General features: G+C 38.5%; 1 protein-coding gene across 1 annotated transcript in view; it reads right to left on the reverse strand.

Annotated features, from left to right (window-relative positions):
* DYM (dymeclin) overlaps nucleotides 1–23,694 on the reverse strand; it is a 388,749-nt gene that overhangs the window by 315,403 nt on the left and 49,652 nt on the right. The window contains exons 3-5 of the mRNA XM_079717304.1: nucleotides 9,659–9,711; nucleotides 3,043–3,136; nucleotides 1,333–1,466 (exon numbers count right to left, since the gene is read on the reverse strand). Of these exons, the coding sequence (XP_079573430.1) occupies nucleotides 1,333–1,466; nucleotides 3,043–3,136; nucleotides 9,659–9,711 (281 nt within the window). The remainder of the gene's footprint in view (nucleotides 1–1,332; nucleotides 1,467–3,042; nucleotides 3,137–9,658; nucleotides 9,712–23,694) is intronic.

Consider the following 23,694-nt stretch of genomic DNA (forward strand, 5'->3'; position numbering starts at 1 on the left):
TTGTATTGAAGGCAAAGGGAGAATGCAAACAACTTTGTAGTACTTCACAGTTTTGCCTAGGGCTGGCTTTGTCCCCTTGACTGTTCTCGAAGGCATGGAATAGTGGAAAGAGCTATGTTTGCATAATGAAACAAATTCTCTCTGGCAAACAATCTACTACCACATCATACATAGCCTACAGGAAAATGTTCAAATATGAAATCCTCACAAATTTCAATTACAAACTGAGAGCGGACTAACAGTCATAACACCCTCATAAAGATGGCTTCACTTGGCATCATAAAACTATACTTAGGGCTTCCCTGGTGGCGCAGTGGTTGGGAGTCCGCCTGCCAATGCAGGGGACGTGGGTTCGTGCCCCGGTCCGGGAGGATCCCACATGCCGCGGAGCGGCTGGGCACGTGAGCCGTGGCCGCTGGGCCTGCGTGTCCGGAGCCTGTGCTCCACGGTGGAGGAGGCCACAGCAGTGAGAGGCCCGCGTACCGCAAAAAAAAAAAAAAAAAAAAAAAACTATACTTAAAAACGTTATTTCTGATCAAGGAGTCCCAGAGATACCCAGACTCAGAGACTGTTATGTCCTATGAAAATAACCTTTAACATTTATAAAATCTGTAATTCTGATTGGTTGTCTCCCTTAATAATGTGTTGGCCTAGTAATGGTATTTAAATTGACATTTGTTTCCTGAAAGGAATATTCGTGATTTTTATTTCCCATATACACAGAAGTCAAAATAAAGAAAAGTCTCAATCTTAACAGCCCCCTTATTTATTTATTTATTTATTTATTTATTTTTGCGGTACTCGGGCCTCTCACTGTTGTGGCCTCTCCCGTTGCGGAGCACAGGCTCCGGACGCGCAGGCTCAGCGGCCATGGCTCACGGGCCCAGCCGCTCCGCGGCATGTGGGATCTTCCCAGACCGGGGCACGAACCCGTGTCCCCTGCATCGGCAGGCGGACTCTCAACCACTGCGCCACCAGGGAAGCCCCTGGCCCCCTTATTTAAAAAAAGAGAAAAAAGAAACAAATTATAAGTGTCTCAGCTCATTTAAATTAATATAGGGGAAGAAAGAGTGATGGTGTCAGGTCACTTAAAAATGAAAATTGGGCCTTCCTTGGCGGTTCACTGGTTAAGACTCCATGCTTCCACTGCCAGGTTCACAGGTTCGATCGCTGGTCGGGGAACTAAGATCCCACGTGCCACGTGGCGCAGCCAAAAAAAAAAAAAAATTATGAGGAAAAGTAGAATTTTCAAAATTATACTTCTAATTCTGCAAATTCTATCCTTATATGTTACACACGTTATCCCAGAGCATCTTCAAAGGCAATACTTACTGTAACTGCCAGGAGATTTTTCTTCATAAGTAAAATGAAGTTGTAACTCTTCCTCTGACATCTCACAAATGAACACTTTCAGCAAACAGCAAATAATAAACAAAGCATTGTGTGTCTGCCAAATGAAGATGTGGCTAGAAAGAGCAAAATTACACAAAAATCAGTATTTAATCATGAGCACAATCACTTTATTTCTAGTCCATTGATTTCTCAATCATTTTGCCCATTTTGTTTGTAATATTAGAACAATGTCCATACCTTTTTTTTATGGCTCATGATTTATGACACTGGACCAACGATATCTACTATAATTTACCTCATATTTCATTCTGTGTATTTTACATAATGAGTCAACTTTAAAATATTTTTCCTTTAGGCATGACTGCTCTTTGTTCTTAACTTTATAGTTGCCCCATACACAGGCAATTCAAAGAAAAGAAAACTAAAAATAGAAAAAATAAAAACTATAGTAACATAAAGAGAATATATGCAAATATACAACCAAAAAAAAAATTTTTTTTTTTGGCTGCGTCCTGCAGCATGTGGGGTCTTAATTCCTGGATCAGAGATTGAACCCATGCCCCCTGCAGTGGAAGCTCGGAGTCTTAACCACTGGACGGCCAGGGAAGTCCCCACAACCAAAATTTTAAATGGGGCATTACCAGCTGCACAGTACAATACCTGCTATTTGTATTAATAATCATGGACTCACAACAATTTTAACTGGATTCAATATAAGTTATTTGGAAACAGGGCAATGAGCAATCTTTAAGAGACTACCCTCCAAAAATGGTTTCAAAAAATGCTCGAGTGGATAAAAGGTGAACCTTCCACTATATAAATATAAAACCATAATATCTATTCTGAACCTTTGTTCGCCTAATATGAAAGAAATAAAGGAAACAAATGTGGAATGAAACAATACACTAAGTCATTACAGTAAGTCCCCTACATACAAACGAGTTCCATTCTGACAGCATGTTCATAAGTCCAATTTGTTTGTAAGTCGAACGAAAGTTAGGCTAGGTACCCAACTAACAAACTCGGCTAAATAGTACTGTACTGTAATAGGTTTATAATACTTTTCACACGCCTCGCTCCACTCTCAAAATTGTTTTCACTTTTGTTTCCATCGTTATCACTTGGCACTTCTTAGCAGTACCAGCTACATCACTGCTGCTTTTACGCTTGCTTCCAGACATCCTGGGCTTGAAATAAAGATACTGTACTACGGTACTCTATACAGTACTGTAAAGTACACAAAAGCACGACCACTTGTAGAGCATGCACACATGTGACAATGTACGCCAGATACGTGAACTAACTTACGTGATTGGACATGCAAACACACTTTCGCATCTTTGAAAGTTTGCAATTTAAAGGTTCGTATGTAGGGGACTTATTATATTTAAATTAGACACAACCAGCAGTGGAAATGGGAGAAAATTACCTTCTTTTAATAATAATTACACAATTAATCTTCTTAAGGAATATATTTCTAAAGATTGTCTAAAATGCTGAAATCAGATTCCAGAATTTATAATCTCATTACAATGACCTGGACAGTAAATTAAAACCTCTTTTACTTTTTGCCTTAATAATGAGAACAATTCCAAGACCATACCCTATTTCTACCAATAAATGAAAAATACTCATACTGTTAAATATAAATTAAATATAGAGAGAGTGTGATTTAATCATCCAGCTTACTTCTGACATTCTGCTGAAAGTTTTAGTTCTTTGGTTCTAGACAGGAAGACCTTAATTAGTGCACCAAGGTTTCCTGTTCGAGGATTGTTTTCAACTGCAAGAGAAGAAAAGGTTTTTAAAAGTTAAAGTTAAGAACTGAAATCAAAATGAGCATATCATAACATTTATAAAGCCAAATGTCAGACTGAAGTTGTTCAGGGATGAACCTTATTGTCAGTTTCGAATCTAATTGGGGAAATTAGCAAAGAGAGAGATTGCTGCTTGGTCTTAATTCTAAACAACGAAAAATGATTTACAAATGGAAATAACAGAAACTGTAGGAGAAAACAGCCACCTCATCTCAGAATCCAAAACTGCAGAGAAAAGATATACATAGGAATAAGTACACCATTACAGCCCACCTGCTTAGCGCTCAGTTAACTGTCCAATTAACCCAGGTCTATCTGCTGGGTATGTTTTCTTGTCACAGCTTGAGAGGAGATGCAAGTAACTGTATAATCTTCTCATTGTGATAAAATGTAGAGCACCTTGCTAATCCAAGTGTGGTTCATGGACCAGCAGCAACAGCATTACCTGGGAGCTTGCTGCAAGTACAGAATCCCACGGCCACCCTACACTACTGAAGTTGACAGTGCTTCTCAACGTTTAGTGTGCATTTAAATCACTTGGCATTCTCACTAAAGTTTAAATTCTGATTCTGCATGTGTGAAGTGAGTCCTGAGATTCTGCAGCTGTGACAGTCTCCCAGGTGATGCCCACTGCTGCTGGGTGGAGAGCCCCACTGTGAGTAGCAAGGGGCAACCTGTGCTCTAAGTTAGGGCAGGTTTTTGTCCAGATCTCATAATTCAGAATAGACACGTGATTAGATATTGTTAGAGTTTCACTCTGAATCAAAAATCTCCTACTTTTAAGCTTTGGGTTTAGCTTAATGAAAGACTATCCTGAGATTTCAAGACAAACGGTTTTTTTAAAAACCAGTTAATGTAGGGGACTTCCCTGGTGGTCCAGTGGTAAAGAATCCTCCTTCCAATGCAGGGGACATGGATTCAACCCCGGGTCGGGAAACTAAGATCCCACATGTTGTGGGGCAACCATGCCCACATGCCACAACTAGAGAGAGAAAACCCGCAGGCCACAACTAGAGAGAAGCCCGCACACTGCAACGACAGATCCTGCATGCCTCAACAAAGGTCCCATGTGCCACAACTAAGACGCAACACAGCCAAAAAACCCAGTTAATGTGTGCAAGTGTGTCTCCGCATGAATTAATATTTCATAGCGACTGTAAATCAAAACAAAATACTGAAACAAAATGCTGAGGCTGACAGGACTTCAACCATATTTCCGAATCCCAACTTCACAATCTTGTGTTCATTCAACAGCCATTGAATGGCTTTATAAGTAATCATTTGAATTTTATGCTTAGCCATTAAAATAACAAACAAAAAACCCTGTGTTGTTAGAAAGAACAACCAAGACTACTAGACTGATGTAATTAAAGTTTTGTGTACCCTTTTCATTCATTCAGCATGTCTTCATGGAGCTACTTACATGTGCCCAGCACTGTGTCAAGTACTAAGAAGATACTTACAAAAGGAACTCCCTCTCTTAATGTGGATGACATTCTAAGTTTCCATAGTACTCTTTTGGACAAGATGTAGATGGGGTAATAAATTTATAAAATTAAGTACACTTAATGATGTTTCAAAAACAATACTCAGTGGTAGACTCAATATTCCAAAATACCCCAGTGGAATTTAACAGGATCAAACTTAATTGGAATCAAATGCTACACTGAAGTTGAAGGCACTTCAGGACCAGAGTAGGAACAGGGGATATCTGACAGGAAGGCAGAAAAGCACGTGGAACTGGACTACAGAACGTGACTACGTTCAAAGCCCAGCTCCAGCACTGACTAGCTGTGTGACACCTGGCAACTTACTTAACCTCCCCATGCCTCAGTTTCTTCATCTGTAAAAATTCAAGCAATGATAATACTTCAGTAATGGAAAACTAACTCATTTAACTCTAGAGCTTGAACTTGCAGCAATCTGTTAACTGAACTGGCTTTGTGAAAAAGGAATTCTCCATCTCCACAGGAGTTCAAGCACATTCCAGGTAATACTCAGACAAAGGTATTATAAAGAGGATTTCCAGCTGGGGTGAGAGGTTGACCTTGCTTCCAGCCCCTGAAACAACCTTCCCCAGTATCTCACTAAAATACCCATGATCTCCAAGATCCAATAACCAATATACCATAAATATAAAAGACAGAGACATACTAACAATCCATAAGGATGCAATAGACAAAATCTACATTGTGGGAAACTCTATTACCCACTTTCTTCAATAAGAAAATTGAGAGGGGAAAATAGGCAAGACAAATTCAGGAGGAACCTAGCTCTGAAAAGAATGTAAAGACATATTAACCAATAATAATGTATGGACCTTATTTGGCTCCTGATTCAAACAAACTGAGACAATTAGAAATTTGAACAGTCAGTGGATGTTTTGCGATATTAAAAATTGTTTTTAGTAGATAATGGCACTTTTTTCCATTAAAAAATTGTTATTATGAGATACATATCACAATATCTATGGATGAAATAATATAATGCCAGAGGTTTGTGTCAAATTAATTATGTGAGGAGATGCTTTTTGTTTTGTATACACTTTTTACTTGTGCACTTTTCTGTACATATCCATATGTCAATAAATAGGTGAGAGATACAGATGAAACAAGACTGGCCATGAGTTGAAAATGATTGAAACTGGGAGATGAGCATACGGGAGGTCATTATATTATTCTGTCTGCCTCTGTATGAGTGGGAAATTTTTTAAAATAAAGAATTAAAAATAAAATACCTATGAAAAAATACAAAAAGATACAAGCTCATGAAAAGGCTGAGTAAGGATAGTCCTTTTCCCCAGAAAACAGGAAACACTTTAACTAACTACAAATTTTACAGAACTGGACTAAAATTTTATTTGGTAATCAATGGATCATTAGCTAGCCTAACTGCCTGAAAGTACCTCTGTCTACTCTAACCAGAAAACTTACGTTAATCGTCCCACCTGATACCTTGCTATACAGATTCAGAGGCGACAAGTCCCAGAAAACAACTGGTAAGAATTAAACAAGCCAAACACAGAGCAAACCTCACCTCCTCACATAAAACAACTGACCTGGCTCTCATAGCACTATCCTAGCAGGTAAGAACTAGGAAAAAGTGGGGGAAATGCACTTAAAATTCACTGTGAGATATTTAATAAGAAATCTGTTTGGACCCAGAGAACCTCATGTGCAGATTCATAGAAAAAAGTAATAAAGATAACATAAAAAGCCCAACAAAAATAATGGCCACGAACATCCCCAAATTGATGAAAAACATTAATCTACGTATCCAAGAACATCAACAAACCCCAAGCAGAATAAAGAATAAATTTTAAAATTTTGTAAAGGCAAGGACAAAATCTTGACAGCAGTAACAAAAAAATGACTTATCAGAAGGCAACAGAATGATATAGTCAAAGGGACATGAGAAAATAAATGCCAACCAAGATTTCTGTATCCAGAAAAACTCTCCTTCAAAATGAAGGCAACAGCAGGGCAGGGGCACAACTTTACAGTGGAGAAAATGGACAAAAACAACCCTAGCCACATAATCAAGGTCAACATCATCAGTGAAACTCATGTTAATAGCATGTATCCCTGATATGATGTGTTGAGAACAGCATGTCACCTCTGTGATCTTCCACCTACAAACCCCTAACCCCCACCTAGCCATGAGAATAACATCAAACGAACTGAGGGACATTCTGGAAATACTATACCAGTATTCCTCAAAACTCTGAAAGTCATTAAAATTGAGGAAAATCTGAGACAAGAGGAGGTTAAGGAGACTTAATGACTAAACGTAATGTAGTATCCTGGAACAGAAAAAAGTCTAAGAGGACATTTGGGAAAACTAGTGAAATCTGAATAAAGGGTCAAGTTTACTTAATAGTAATGTACCAATGTTGATTCCTTAGTGTGACAAATGTACCATATTAATGTAAGATCTTGCCAACAGAGGAAACTGAAGAGGGTTATATGGGAACTCTCTACATAGCTTTGCAACTTTTCTATAAATCTAAAGCTATTCTAAAATTAAAATTTTATTTTAAAAATCTCAATAGATGTATTTACCAGAAAAAAGATTAGTAAACTAAAGACAGATTAATAAAAAAAAAAATCCTACGGAAGGTCAGAGAGAAAGTAAAAAAGAAAGTAAAATACAAAAAGAGAGAGAGAGAGAGAGAGCCTAACAAGCCTATGCGACACAATGAAAATGTTAACACAAATATAACAGAGACCCTAGAAGGAGAGGAGAGACAGAATAGGACAGAAACAATGTATAAATAGATAATGGCTGAGAATTTTCCAAAACTGATGAAAGACATCAACCCACAGATTTAACAAGCTCTACAAACCTCAAGCAGGGAGGGAGGGAGGAAGGAAAGAAGAAAGGGAGGAAGGAGAGAAAAAAGGAAGGAAGGAGAGAAGGAAGGAAAAATACTCCTCAGCATATTCTAAGATGTTGAAAACCAAAGGACAAAAAAGAAAAACTTAAAAGCATCCAGAAGAAAAAAACTCCATTTTTTTCAAAGGAACAACACTAACATTGACAGCTTTTTTTTTTTTTCTGACAGCTTTAATCTCAACAAAAATGAGAGTAACCAGAAAAATAACAGAATGGTATATTTAAAGCATGTAAAGACATTAATGCCAACCCAGAGTTCTACACCCAGCAAATATATCCTCCAAAAGTAAAGGAAAAATGAAAACATTTTCAGACCAAAAAAAAAAAAAAAGAGAGAATTGTTACATACCCACATAGCCCTTAAAATTGATATACATTTATATCTATTAATGTGGAAAGAAGTTCCTGAATACTGCTAAGTGAAAACAACATAGAAATAATACCACTTACATAAAATTGTGCATATAAATCAATACACACAGAATACTGATAAGATTTTGATCTTATCACAAAAGATTAGCAATGATTTCCTGCACTGTTTAATATGGGAAGACTTTAATTTTAACTATACCACTATATTGTTAGAATTTGGGGAATTAAATGTATATATATATTTTTTTGCTATTCTCCAAAGTAGTTTTAAATATAGAATGACACACTTAGATACATAATATCAAGTGAAAAACACAGATTAAAATAATTGAGTATGTGTATTTAATATGCATGTAAATGTATATCCAAAGAATAAATAACAGAAGGCAAAATATTACCAATAGCTATGTCAGGGTTGTGGAATATGAGCAATTACTGCCTTTTTTACATTTTAGTATGCTTTCCACATTGTATTAATAAGTAACTATTACTCCCATTTTAAAATGTTATTTTTGTAAAACCCCAAGGTCATGTTAAAAACCATCATCATAATAACTGCATTAATATCACTGTTACATAAAATTAATTTTCAGCAAACTGTCATATAGGTTTTTGAAAGTCAGCTCTATTTAGCGCAAAATCCTCAAATCTATGGTTATAACTGCAGACAAAACTCAAGGCAACTATTATAATACCACCTCTATCATTCATTACCAACGTAATTTGTTTTTAAAAGCAAAAATATTTCATCAAAGATTGTTTTTGGCAGAGTAACTTATATGGGAGTTAGCCACATAGCTTATATGGAGCATATCCATAAGCTTGATTTAAAAACAAGCTCGTCGTCACTTATTAAGCTCCTGTCCACCAGTCGTTTCACAGATACGTTATCTCTAATTTTCAAAGCAACAGTGAAATGTACGTATAATCATTCACATTTTTTAAAGCATACATTTCTTTCCAATTGCTACCAATTTGAAAGCAAAGTATTTGAGAAATGAGGTCCAAAAAAAGGTAACATTTGTTGACATAAATAATGAATAATGACGAGATGCTAGGCACTATACTGGATGTTTCATATGTTATCTGACTTCTTCCCATGAGAATCCTGCAATTTAGATGAGGAAATTAAAGCTCAGCTAGTAAGTAACAGAGCTATAATTAAGACCATAAAATAATTCCAGAGCCCATGCACTTTACCATAACAACAAGTTGTTATTACTAATTTGGGAAGATTCCTAATATATTTTCCTATTAATGAGTGATAATTATTGAGTTAACACAGCCAGCAACAGCATATGTAGTACATGCAGTTGGCAAAGCAAAGGATGAATGATCCATATTCTGTAGGAACTATTTACATGCAACTACAAAACAAAGAATATTTTGGGTTTTTCTCAGTATTTCAAAATTTGTAAAAAGAATAAGCTCTATGGCTTAGTGGAGTCCATTACCACTACTGCAAATAAACCAAGCATGTGTCTCATTGCTGTTAACTGAATGAGAACCTCTAGAGGCATCAATGAGCACCAAGAATATAATTATTAGTACAATTATAATTATCATCATCAACAAAAATATATCACTTCATTAATTCAATTCACATTGCACCAGCAAAATCTGTAACAGAAATTTTGAAATAACTGTCTCCACACACATACATATATATATACACATGACACACACACACACACACACACACATTCACTTTTCCTCCTTACCTAAAGACCTGCAGACTGAAATGGTTGCCTCCTCCAAGAGCTTCAACTCGGTACTGGAAAATGAGAAGAAAGGTAATTAATAACTATAACATTAACTATGTACATACTAACCAGTTAAAGGAATACATAAAAATAAAGACAAGAAAGACAATTTAGAAGGAAAATAAGGTGTACAGTGGTAAACAATAATATCAGCAAAATAAAGCTTCTATTCTCAATGTAATTAGAAAATTTACTATAATTCTCAACATGAGACTCCTAAAGAAAAGCACTTGGGGCACCTTGCCTTTTAGGTATTGAGGCGGGGAGGAGAGGTGGGGCTGGTGGGACTTAGAAAAATTCGAGAAAGGTATTCTCAAACACAGAGCACAAGGCAGAGGCCTCATGTGCCCATTTCCAAGGAAGTACTGATCATAGGATTATAGTTATTTAGAAAAATGCCATTATTTTTCTACAATACTTTCAAACAGTTCAACAACAACAAAAAAGAAACAAGGCAAGAAAAGAGAGAAAACACAGACATAAGCTTCAATAATTTATAAATATACAGAAAAACAGAAGCCAATGCAAATTGACACAGAGACACGAGAGAGAGACATAAAACTCTTAGATTTAAAAACTGGGGAAGCTACAGGACAGTGGATCCAGCAGTAATTTCTTACATATGACACCAAAAACACAGGCATCAAAAGAAAACATAAATAAATTGGACTTAACCAAAATTAAAAACTTTTGCAGGGCTTCCCCGGTGGCGCAGTGGTTGAGAGTCCGCCTGCCAATGCAGGGGACACGGGTTCGTGTCCCGGTCCGGGAAGATCCCACATGCCATGGAGCAGCTGGGCCCGTGAGCCATGGCCGCCAAGCCTGCGCGTCGGGAGCCTGTGCTCCGCAGCGGGAGAGGCCACAACAGTGATACGCCCGCTCCGCAGCGGGAGAGGCCACAACAGTGATACGCCCGCGTACCGCAAAAAAAAAAACAAAAAAAACCACTTTTGCACATCAAGGGATACTACCAAGAGAGTGAAAAGTCAACCCAACAGAATGGGAGAAAATGTTTGCAAATCACATACCTGATAAGGCACTAATATCCAGGGTGTATTTTTTTAAAACTCTGACTCAGAAACAACAAAAAAACCCAAAGAACCCAGTTTAAAAATCTGCAAAGGATTCAGATAGACATTTCTCCAAAGACATAAAAACGGCCAACAGGTATATGAAAAGATGTTCAACATCACTAGTCATTAGGGAAATGCGAATCAAAACCACAGTGAATACTACTTCACACCATTAGGATGGTATTAGTTAAAAAAAAGAAGGAGAGGGGATGGGAGAGGAGAGGAGGGAAGGGAAAAGGAAAAAAATGTTGGAGGGGACGCAGAGAAACTGGGACACTCGTGCAATTGCTGATCGGTGTGTAAAATGGAGCAAGTGCTGTGAAAAACAGTATGGCAACTTTTCAAAATATCAAAAATAGAATTATCATATGATCCAGCAATTCCACTTCTGGGTATACATATACCCAAAAGGACTGATATTTGTACACCCACATTCATGGCAGCATTACTCACAATAGCCAAAAGGTGGAAGCAACCAGTGTCCATCAATGGATGAATGATGGCACAAAATGTGGTACATACATACAATGGAATATTATTCAGCCTTAAAAAGGAAAAGTTCTGACACACGCTACAACGTGGATGAACCCTGAAGACATTATGCTAAGTGAAATAAGCCAGTCGCAAAAAGACAAAAACTGTATGAGTCCACGTATATGAGGTTCTTAGAGTAGTCAAATCCATAGAGACAAAGTAGAATGGTGGTTGCTATTGGTGTGGTTGGGAACAGGGAGGTGGGGGGAGGGGGAGGGACAGCAAGTCAGTATGTGATGAGTATGGAGTTTCAGTTGGGGAAGATGAAAACGTTCTGGAGATGGACGATGGAGATAGTTAAACAGCAATGTGAATGTAGGACTTCCCTGGTGGCGCAGTGGTTAAGAATCCGCCTGCCAATGGGGGGGACACAGGTTTGAGCCCTGGTCCGGGAAGATCCCACATGCCGTGGAGCAACTAAGCCCGTGCCCCACAACTACTAAAAATAATGTAATATGTATAAGGCACTTAGGACAGTGCCTGGCACAAAGTAAAACCTCAATAAATGAGCTACTACTGATTCCAAAATGCAGTGCTTTTTTCCCAGTTAATAAATTAAAATAATGCTTTACATTTGTGTAACCCTTTAAAAGTTTTTCAAAGCACTTTCAAATTTATTAGCACATGAGAACCTCTTCTAATGAGCAGGACAATTATAAACCCTATTTTAATAGATAAGCAAACTGAGGCTTCTGAGGAGTTTAAGTAACATTCCAGGAATCAGCAGTCTAGGAAGAACAAGAACCAGCTTTACAGCCTGGTGACTGGTTTAAAAATTTTGTTCTTTTCTGCCAACACACATGGCACATAGCAAATCCTCCAAATGGGCAACTCTTTCAAGGTCTAGTTTAAAAACCCTTACCTCCCAGGGTTCTCTGCTGTTGCTGCTGAAGCATAGTTTAAAAAAAAAACAATCCATAAGCACCAATGCTTTTGACAAGAAAATTTTAGAGAAACTATGAAAGAAAATGGATTACTTTAGCTATTTCTAGAACTATGCTGTCCAATATGGTAACCACTAGCTACATGTAGTGGCTGACCACTTGAAAGGTGGCCAGTCCCAACTGAGATGAACTGTAATACAAAATACATACCAGATTTCAAAGATTTTTTAAAAAATAGAAAATGCTTCATTATTAATCTTTATGTTCATGAAATTATAATATTTGGGATATACTGAGCTAAATAAAACATACTGTTAAAATTAATTTCACCTGTTTTATTTTACTTTTTTTTTTTTTTTTTTGCAATACGTGGGCCTCTCACTGTTGCTGCCTCTCCCATTGCGGAGCACAGGCTCCGGACGCGCAGGCTCCAGATGCGCAGGCTCAGCGGCCATGGCTCATGGGTCCAGCAGCTCCACGGCATGTGGGATCTTCCCGGACCGGGGCATGAACCCGTGTCCCTTGCATCGGCAGGCGGACTCTCAACCACTGCGCCACCAGGGAAGCACTATTTTACATTTTTAACATGGCTACTGGAAAACTTCAAATACATTCCAATCTAACCTTTTATTTCTATTAGAGCTACTCTAGAACTTGTCTCCCAGCAATTGCAGTATCATGTATAAGAAGGATTGTACATATACACAAAGCTAAAACTAATTACTTCAGTGAATATGCCATTACCTTAAGAATCTCAAATTACATTCATATTCAAAAAGATAAATATCTTTCCAAAGTAATCTTTAAGCTTCTCCTAAGATTGAAAAATGTTTAGCCAAAAGTACCTAGAAATGATTCTATAGTCAACTGTTTGTAAGTCCCTGGTCTTTATCCCTGTTTTAGATATTTTTGGAGAGTCTGCCCACCTCATATGATCTGTCTACTGTCCTCCCCCCCACTTTCTTCTACCTTCCCACCTACTCCTCAGGGGTGAGCAGAGGCACACAGGCTTGTTCAGCCTGACCCCCACTCCCTGGCCACAGCTGAAGGCTCAGAGATAGGCATCTAACAAAAGCTATGCCAGAGTCTTGGGGAATTTGGAATTGAGATGTAAGGACAGGTTCTCCGTATGGCTGGAACTGGCCTGCCATGCTGAGGAAGCCATCCTCTATCCACTGAGCAGCAGAGATAAACAAAAAGGACAGTCGGGAGTCCTGCTGGCCTTGTAATTCTTGGGACCAGTTCTTCCTGAAGCCTAGCTGTGTTTCTCATCTGGGATTCTATGAGACAGCCCTTTCTCTTCATCACATAAGCCCCTCTTTCTGACATATGCTAAATCAAATTGATTTTTGTTAATAACCAAAAGACTTCTAATTAATAAATCACTGTGATCAGATTTAATAATATACATTAGTAGTTGGCAAGAAGTGAAAACTATGAATTACTCAGTTTATGGGTTACTCGGGCAAAAAATAAAAGTAAAGACGTATAAAATGCAAAAGACTGTAAAGAGTTTTATGAGGCTAATAACTAGACCACATGCATAAAGTCTGTTTCACGGGTGCTTCTACTTTGAATCAACAACACTCTCTTAAAACCAGCTGGAACCAAGAGCTTCAATTATATACATGTGGCTATAACCTTCAAAAGCTTCGGAATTTGCTTGTTCAACAAACACTGCCTGGGTGCCCAGGACATGCTGGGCTCTGTGAAAGATGCTGCCTCTGCCTCCAGGCTACACAGAGGAATGAAAAATCAGACAGACTATTTGGTGCAGGGGAAGTACGCAGATCAAGCCCAGCCCTGTCCCAACCTACCCTATTAGCACTCAAGGAAGGCATACTGGAGGAAGTGACTCTGTCCTGAAGGAGGAAGAGAAGGCAGTTGGGCAGACAAAAAGGGACGGCTTTCCAGACACAAGGAATGCGTACGCAAAGGCATGGCAGTCACAGAGAGCCTGGAAGGTTCTGGGAAGCAGAGGTTAATCAACACTGGAGAATGATCAACTACAAGCCTGGAAAAATATACCAGATGGGTGGAGTATGGGGTTCAGTTTCTCAACTCGTTCTCAACGGAAAGGTATTGAGTTGAGTGTTCCCCAAACAAAAACAAAAACAAGGTTCTGATTTCTTTTGAATACAATATTAGCCTGAAAAAAAGAATTAATCCCAACATGTATTAGTGAGGTTGGTTTAGACACCATTTCCTCCAGGAAACCACCTCTGATCACCAAAGACCAGGTAAGAAGTCTGCTTTCTGTCCCAACAGCACCCAATCATGAAACTGAGCACCCGGGAGCAAGACTGCCAAGTTACGTCTGTGGCCCCCCTAGACTGTGTGCTCCTTGCTCATCACAGCATTCTCAGCCTGGTACAAATCAGGCACTTAATAAAAATGCACTGAATCAATGAAAGCCTTTGTCAGACACTTCATTACCAGGGACAAAATTCCTTCCCCGTCCCTCAAGAAACACTTCACGCTCCCCAGATTTCAAGGCAGCATCTGCCCCCAAGTTTAAATTTTTATTAAAGTATTTTTAAAGACACTTATTTGTTTCTAAATGTAAAATAATATAACTTTTTGAAGCAGGCTGGTTTCTTTGTCACTCAAGGATGAAGAGACAGGAAAAGCTGGGAACTATCCCGCCTCTGCTGGAAAGCTCCGGCTTGTGGTTAGCCAGCCAGCACCTACCATTCTGTAATGAGGCCCCTCAAGCCTGCATCCCCTACACATGGCCATGATCTGAAACAGCACCACAGCTACCACACTTCCTCAACAATCAGCACTGCAGATCAGAAGCATCTTGAGTATCCAGATTATAACCTCCGTGAGAACAGAGAAAATGTCTCATTCATCGATGCCTTCCCCCACCACGCCTGGTACAGTGGCTCAGTCAGGAGAAGAACACATGGCAATTACCTATTAAATGAAGGATTCATAAAGCTCTGCTTGTTGCAGTGTTATTTCTACAAAGGAAATCAGCCAGGCACACCCCTGCCAAAAGCAACACACTGATTGTTATAATAGAATTCCTTTCCTCCCATCCCTCCATCCTCCAATTTTCTACACTTTTTGGAACATTTTAAGAATAATCTTTCCCATGTGCTTGATGTAGAGCTAAAATGAGGTGGTAAGCAACCGGGGTGGTTGGTAACTGTTGCCGCGTGTTTATAGGCATTTTTGCACAGTACTGTTTAGTTAAACAAATGAACTCAGATGTTCTGGTAGCAGGCAACTAACAATCATCAATTGCAGTAAATAAAAGTAAAATTGAAATGCAAAATACGCCAATGTTTCCAAGACAATTACAATTAGAAACCAAATGCTGTTTCTGAAGGCAGATTTGGGGCACTGGAGGCATACAAAAGGGGGGCAAAAAGGCAGCAAATATTCATACCAATACAGATTAAATAAATTAATATCACACAGAGGTCTTCAAACTTCCTGTATACATAAACTCCACAACGAGGTCAATATGGAAAATGTCATTAATGAGAGATTAGGGATAAATACTTAAAACTAGTCATCTCTTAAACATTTGCTAAAGGAACTAAACTCTAGATAAACAATCATATTGCTCCAATGGCCTGGTGTGGCTCTGTCTGAAGCAATCCTTGTATGTGACAGCAGACCAGGCTCCTCCTCCTAAGAGCTGCTACCATTCCAGCAACAACATAAACAGATGGATTCACAGAACAGGAATCTCAGTTTTGCGGGTGACACCCCGATGGACAATGAGACCTATGGGACTGGAGAGCCATGCCCAAGAAGCTCTCACACGCACACTGGAAAATTTGAAACTGGTCTAAGGGATTTTTCCAGTTTTAAGAACCTTCATTGGGCTTCCCTGAAGATAATTCAGCAAGGAAGTGGTTATCAAGATTTTCACAACTATAGGGAAGTTCTTAAACATTACGTGGCCATTTCTGGGCTATATCCTAAGTCTATTCCCTTCCTTATTTAGATTTCATGAAGAGACTCTCCCTCGGGAGAGAACATCAACGTCAACCTCTCACTCTCCACATGCTCCAGTGACAGTTTCCACAACAAAATTCCCCAATGAATACCAATAATACAGCTGGATTACTTCTAAGTTATGTCTCAAACAATCAATGTCATCTCTGCCACCTCTGCTGAGTGCGCCAACATACATCATGACAAGGTTAAGTAACTGGGACGTGTAGGTAGCAGAGAAGACCTGCAAGGTAAAATAGAGCAAAAGAGAGAAGAACCTTAATGCCATCTAAAGGAATTTGGATTTTATCCTACATAAAATAGGGAGCCAATAAGCACAGAATCAAAAATATACACTAACTGGACTTCCCTGGTGGCACAGTGGATAAGAATCCACCTGCCAATGCAGAGGACACAGGTTCGATCCCTGGTCCGGGAAGATCCCACATGCCACGGAGCAACTAAGCCCGTGCACCACAACTACTGAACCCAACTGCTGCAACTACTGAAGCCCACACGCCTAGAGCCTGTGCTCTGCAACAAGAGAAGCCTCCACAATGAGAAGCCTGCGCACTGCAACGAAGAGTAGCCCCCACTCACCGAACTAGAGAAAGTCCGCGCAGAGCAACGAAGACCCAATGCAGCCAAAAATAAATTTTTTAAAAAATCAAAAATATACACTAACTGGACTTCCCTGGTGATGCAATGGATAAGACTTCACTCTCCCAATGCAGAGGGCCCAGGTCTGATCCCTGGTTAGGGAACTAGATCCCACATGCTTGCTGCAACTAAGGAGCCCTGGAGCCGCAACTAAGGAGCCCTGGAGCCACAACTAAGGAGCCAGCCTGCTGCAACAAAGGAGCCCACGTGCTGCAACTAAGGAGCCCGCCCGCCGCAACTAAGACCCAGTGCAACCAAATGAATAAATATTTTAAAAAAAACAACAACCCAGCTGGAATATTATAATATATATATAGACACACTAACAGAACTCTTCACAGAGCAGCGAGGTGCCCCAGGTGTACAATGGTTAAATGTCTTCAATCATCTTCAAATTTTTAGCAAAAAAAACAAAAAAACAATGTGAACAGCAACAACAATAATAATGCCTCTAGTAGTACATATAATAAAGCCTAACCAGATACAACCACCACTATAATTAACCACTGCTGCCAACTGTTGGGCTAGCAAACTTGGATAAACTACTATTACTAAAGCAGAACACAGTCAAGTACATAATCTTTAAAAATTCTAGTTTAGGGACTTCCCTGGCAGTCCAGTGGTTAAGACTCTGCCCTCCCAATTCAGGCAGCACAGGTGTGATCCCTGGTCAGGGAACTAAGATGTCACATGGTGCATGGCATGGTCAAAAAAGAAAAAAAAAATTCTAGTTTAATTCCACTAGAATAATATACCAAATTGGAACACTAGTAAGAAACAGTAACAGAAATAATATAGATGATTCTGTTCCCACTAGATTCACAGACTGGTCACTTTCAATTCTTATACTCCAAGTGTACTACCCTCTTGATTTAACCATTACCATCAATTAACAAACTCATTCCTGCGTACTGCCCGCATGGATTTCCAACCATTCCCGTTACTGAAGACAACATATGCTCCCATATAATGGAAAGATTCCAAAGCCGCATATTTAAATTCCAGCTTCCTCATTCCTATTGGTATGACTAGCCAAGATACTTAATTTGAGCAGCTCAGTTTCCTCATATGTAAATGGATGTAAGGATGCCACCATCTGATAGGATAGTTGTAAGGACTACCGTAGCAACGTGTGGAAAGTGCTCAGCACTCTGCTCAATAAATGTGAGCTCCCTAACCCCTCAACAACAAAATGAAATGAATCCACAAGTGTTAAACTGTCAAACTTTGCATATATTTATTCCTTAATACATCTTATAAGTAAATTGCCAGTCTTCATCTTTCTTCCCCGCATGGGGCAGAGGGGAAGTATAAGGCATAATTTAGTAATTTTTGAAGTAGTTTTACATTTTGAAATAGTATCAAAGCAGCTGTGTCAAACAACTGTAGGTGATGTGCTTTCATTTTATTTCCATTAATATGTTACTACAGTAGAAGTATAACACTAGTGGGTTACAAAGGAAATCAATATTCCTTATTCACTTAGCAAAACTTCTCAGTATTAAGTAACATTTAATAACTGGCAGAAAAGAAACTTAAATCTAAGTAACTTTTCCTTCTTTAAAAAAGAAAATAATTTTTATTTATTATTGTAAAAATGAACCATACTAAAAACCACCAGGAGGAAACACTATACATCAATCAGAACTGTTAAAATAAAAAAGAGTGACAACATCAAATGCTGGCAAGGATGCAGAGAAACTGGTTATCACATACATTACTGGTGAGAATGTAAAGTGATACAGCCACTCTGGAAAACAGTTTTGGCAATTTTGTATAAAACTAAGCATTTACCATATAACCCAGTCATTAAACTCTTGAGCATTTATCTCAAAGAAATAAAAACTTATATTCACACAGAAACCTGTACAAAAACCTGTACACAAATGTTCATAGCAGCTTTATTCATAACAGCCAAAAACTGGAAACAATCCAAATGTCCTTCAATAAGTCTTTAAACAGAAACAAACTATAGTACACACACAACACAGAATACTACTCAGCAAAAAAAAAAGGAACGAAGTATGATACACAGAACAACCTGAATAGATCTCAAAGACACTATGCTGAATGAAAGAGCCAATCTCAAAATGTTACATATTGTATGATTCCACTTACACCACCTTCTTGAAATAAAAAAATTATAGAGATGGAAAACTGATTACTAGCTGCCAGGGTTTAGAGATGGGGAAGGTAGAAAGAATGGGTGTGGCTATGAAGGGAAAGCACAAGGGAGCCTTGCTGGTATGAAACAGTTATGCATGTTGATTGTGGTGGTGATTACACATGTGATGAAACTGTACAGAGCTATATATACATGTACACACAAATGAGTGCATGTATAACTAACTGCTGAAATCTCAATAACTTTTGTGGCGTATACCAATGTCAGTTTCCTGGTTTTGGTACTGAACTAGAGTTACGCAAGATGTTACCACTGGGGAAAACAGGGAAGGATGCAAGGAACCTCCCCTGTACTACTGTGTGTGTGTGTGTGTGTGTGTGTGTGTGTGTGTGTGTGCGTGTGTGTGTGTGCGCGCGCGCACATGCGCAACATCCTGTGAATCTATAATTATTTCAAAATAACAAGTTTTAAAAAAAGAAACATAAAAATAAAGGTATAAAAACTTATACATAAGAATTATATAAATATACACATTTTTTAAATTAATATATATAACACAATTTTGCTTCAACGAGATTATGCTATATGAACGATTTTATAATTGGCTTTAACCACTTAATATGCTGTGGATTTTTCCATATCTATAAACACATAATCATTATTAATGTCTATATATTGTTCCAGTGTGCAGATGCACCATTTTTATTTGTTCATTCATCTGGACACTTAGGATTGTTAGCAATTTTCTGTTATAAACATTGCTACCAGTGTCTTTATACATACATCTCTGAACTTGTCCAATCATCTCCTTAACATAAACTCTAAAAGTGGAATTGCTAGGTCAGTGACACTTCTGTTCTGATGAATACTGCAAATTACATTCCAGAAAGATTTAACCAATTACCATTCCCACCAAAATGTATAAACCAAAATGCATAACTGTGGCTTAACCCATACATATTCCTAAATCTGCAAAATTACAAACCCAGATCTTTTAACACCAAATCCAGTGATTTTTATATTCAGATATGCATGTGTTGACAGTAAGCAAGCATAACTTCATGACAAATAACAGATTTTTTGTTCCCTTTAAAATTGCCTATAGAGAGGAATTCATAAAGGATGTGACATCTAACTGGCAAATTATCATGCCACTGTAAATTTAAAACAAATTCTATTCAACACCACCTAAATTCTTTCACTGCACCAGGCAGACAATTTTTGTATCAACTAACATGGATGGTGGGGCATATCAAGAAACCACTGTACAGAGAGTTTACAACTTCTTTGGATTTAAACTCCGTGTTACAATCCTCTGACATGACAAACAACTCTGGCCTTAACTTGAAGAATGGTATAGTGAAGAGGATACAGAAATGTTCAATTGTGATAGAAAAAGAAAAAAATTAGCAAATACGAAGTAAAAAACTGTGGATAATATTTTTCGTTATAAAAAGAGATGATCGGGCTTCCCTGGTGGCGCAGTGGTTGAGAGTCCGCCTGCCGATGCAGGGGACGCAGGTTCGTGCCCCGGTCTGGGAAGATCCCACATGCCGCGGAGCGGCTGGGCCCGTGAGCCATGGCCGCTGAGCCTGCGCGTCCGGAGCCTGTGCTCTGCAACGGGAGAGGCCACAACAGTGAGAGGCCCGCGCACCGCAAAAAAAAAAAAAAAAAAAAGAGAGAGATGATCAACTATATCACCCATTTATGCAGAAAATGTGTCCAGATGTCATGAGCCATGATTCACGAGGTGACAGAAGAGAAGAAAAACAACCCTGGCCTTGATGGTTAGATCTGCTCTCCACCACAACCTCAGGGAGACCCTGCCATTAGTTCGTGTATGAAAATAAAAAGACCAGAGCTCACTGTTACAGCACGCATCCCTTCATTCATCAACAGAGTACCACTGTCAGATGGCAAGTGGTTTTCCAAAACTGACAAATAAACAAAAAAGAACATTTGTTGGTAGGGGAAAAAAGCTAATTTCATATGAAGCCTGTAGTTCAAGAATACAAGTGTCCACAACCAAAATAAATATATAAAATGGGTCATCTAATGAACTTAACACCTATTCCTGATAACTGTCACACATAAAAGTATATGTAAGAGTTATTTACAGTATTTTAGTCAGCTGGTGTAACAAGTCAGACAGGCTACAGTTGGCAAGTAAAATACTCACCATGGGAGTTCACAGAAGCAGCATACTTAGGCTGATAACTTAATTGATGACCCATGACCTATACCACAGAGCCAACATACAGCCCCAGAAGGAATTATTTGTGGTCCTTTAGGCAGTTTCTACCATACAACATTTTTTTTCTTTTTCAACTTTCTCTTTTCTTTTCTGTCAACCCATCTGTCTCATTCTTCTTCATGTGTCCGCACTTCAAATTTTTAAGTAACATAAGGGGTACCAATGGAAACTGCCAGGCCATGGTGTTGGCCCTCCGGGATTAAAGAAAGAAAAAAGAGGTTGAATAATACATAATCTTAGAAAAGAAGCTTACCAAATGGTTGTAGAGCAACCTAAAAAAAACAAATCTTATCATATTCTCAAATGTAGAAGTAATTTAAGTTCCCACATAAAATCAGATTTAAAAAAAAATTTTACACTACAGAGAAAAATAATTTATTTTAAAAAACTCAAAACTGCAACTAAGTATTGTAAACATTTAGCAGATTTTCAGTAATTTGAACTCCACTAACATAGAATTTGGGGTTGTTTGGCTAAATTGAGTTGAAACTAACTTTTATGTTATATTTTAAAGAAAGTATTTCAACATGGGAGAAGACTAAGGAAAAGAACTGTTTAACCTTCTACAGAAGAAATATATTCAAAGACTTCAGCATATTAACTGTTGATATGCAAATAAATTTGCTGATTAGCTACAACTTGTAATCTGTAGAGGCCTATATACTATTCAATGTTCTCTCACATTGATTATTTCATTTGATTTCTTTTAAAAACCCTGAGAAGTTGACTAACGAAATAAGAGTATCCTCAATCTACAAGCAGCAGAAATGGAGAAGCTAAGTAACTTGTCCCAGGTTACAACAGAAGAATAAATAATGTTAAACGTCTCATTTAATACTCTTTCAATATGAATAATATTTAGCTACTTTTTTATTAAGGCAAACCCATATAATATCAATCTAGAACATTACCACTAACTGGAATTTCTATATATACCTAACAGAAGTTATCATAGATGTATCATTATAAAAACTACATGTTACGATTTAAATCATTTAAAAATTATGTGAATGATAAAGAACTAGAAGAAAACAGAAAAAATTAAGTCTAATAAGGAAAGTGGTAAGGTGACAGATGACTTTTTTGTAACTGCTATGAAATCATAAACTATAGTTTGGTAAGAAAGCTTAATTTTTAAATTACATATTGCCTAATTCACAGCTTTCAGTAATTTAGACTGGTTTTACTCTACTTTTTAAAAAAATTAATTTATTTATTTATTAATTTATTTTTGGCTGCGTTGGGTCTTCGTTGCTGCGCGCGGGCTTTCTTTTAGTTGCGGCGAGCAGGGGCTACTCTTCGTTGTGGTGTGCGGGCTTCTCATTGCGGTGGCTTCTCTTGTTGCAAAGCACAGGCTCTAGGTGCGCGGGCTTCAGCAGTTGTGGCGCGTGGGCTCAGGAGTTGTGGCTCACGGGATCTAGAGCACAGGCTCAGTAGTTGTGGTGCACGGGCTTAGCTGCTCCACGGCATGTGGGATTTTCCCGGACCAGGGCTCAAACCCATGTCCCCTGCATTGGCAGGTGGATTCTTAACCACTGCACCACCAGGGAAGCCCCTTACTTTACTTTTAAGCACACCAATCTCATAAGTGAATCTCAATAATGAAAGACGATAAACTCATAGTTCAAATCTTTTAATGAAAAGCAGATGGGCAGAAAGTTATTGAGGGGAGAATCACACGCAGACTTCTGAACACTGATTTGCTGAACAATCAAAGTAGATATAATTATGAGGTTCATAAAATAAACACTGAAAATTTTTAAGTCTTTTTAAATAAATTTATTTATTTTATTTATTTATTTTTGGCTGGGTTGGGTCTTTGTTGCTGGGCACGGGGTTTCTCTAGTTGTGGCGAGCGGGGGCTACTCTTGTTGCAGTGTGCGGGCTTCTCATTGCGGTGGCTTCTCTTGTTGTAGAACAGGGGCTCTAGGCACACGGGCATCAGTAGTTGTGGCATGCAGGCTTCAGTAGTTGTGGCTCACGGGTTCAGTAGTGCAGGCTCAGTAGTTGTGGGGCACACGCTTGTTGCTCTGCGGCATGTGGGATCTTCCCAGACCAGGGCTCAAACCCGTGTCCCCTGCATTGGTGGGCAGATTCTTAACCACTGCACCACCAGGGAAGCCCAATTCTTAAGTCTTTTTCCCTGAAAATTCCACGATAAAATGATTTCAAAATTGACATTTTATATTAATAGTGTCATTTTCAGCCCACAACATACATTCTCTAACAAATTATGTTTGTCAGTTTAAAACACAACATGAGTAAAATCAACACGTAACCATGCAGAAAAGCATAGCAGCACTTCTAAAGACATTTTCCCTCTTACCTTAGCAAAGAGACAATTATGGAAATCATTCACAAAACCAATAAGAATCAGCCCATTCAGTGGTTAAACTGTGGAAACGTTAATTTTTTTTTTTTTTTTTTTTTTTTTTTTGCGGTACGCGGGCCACTCACTGTTGTGGCCTCTCCCGTTGCGGAGCACAGGCTCCGGACACGCAGGCTCAGCG

The sequence above is a fragment of the Hyperoodon ampullatus genome, assembly GCF_949752795.1.
Source record: "Hyperoodon ampullatus genome assembly, chromosome: 13".
Taxonomy (NCBI): domain Eukaryota; kingdom Metazoa; phylum Chordata; class Mammalia; order Artiodactyla; family Ziphiidae; genus Hyperoodon; species Hyperoodon ampullatus.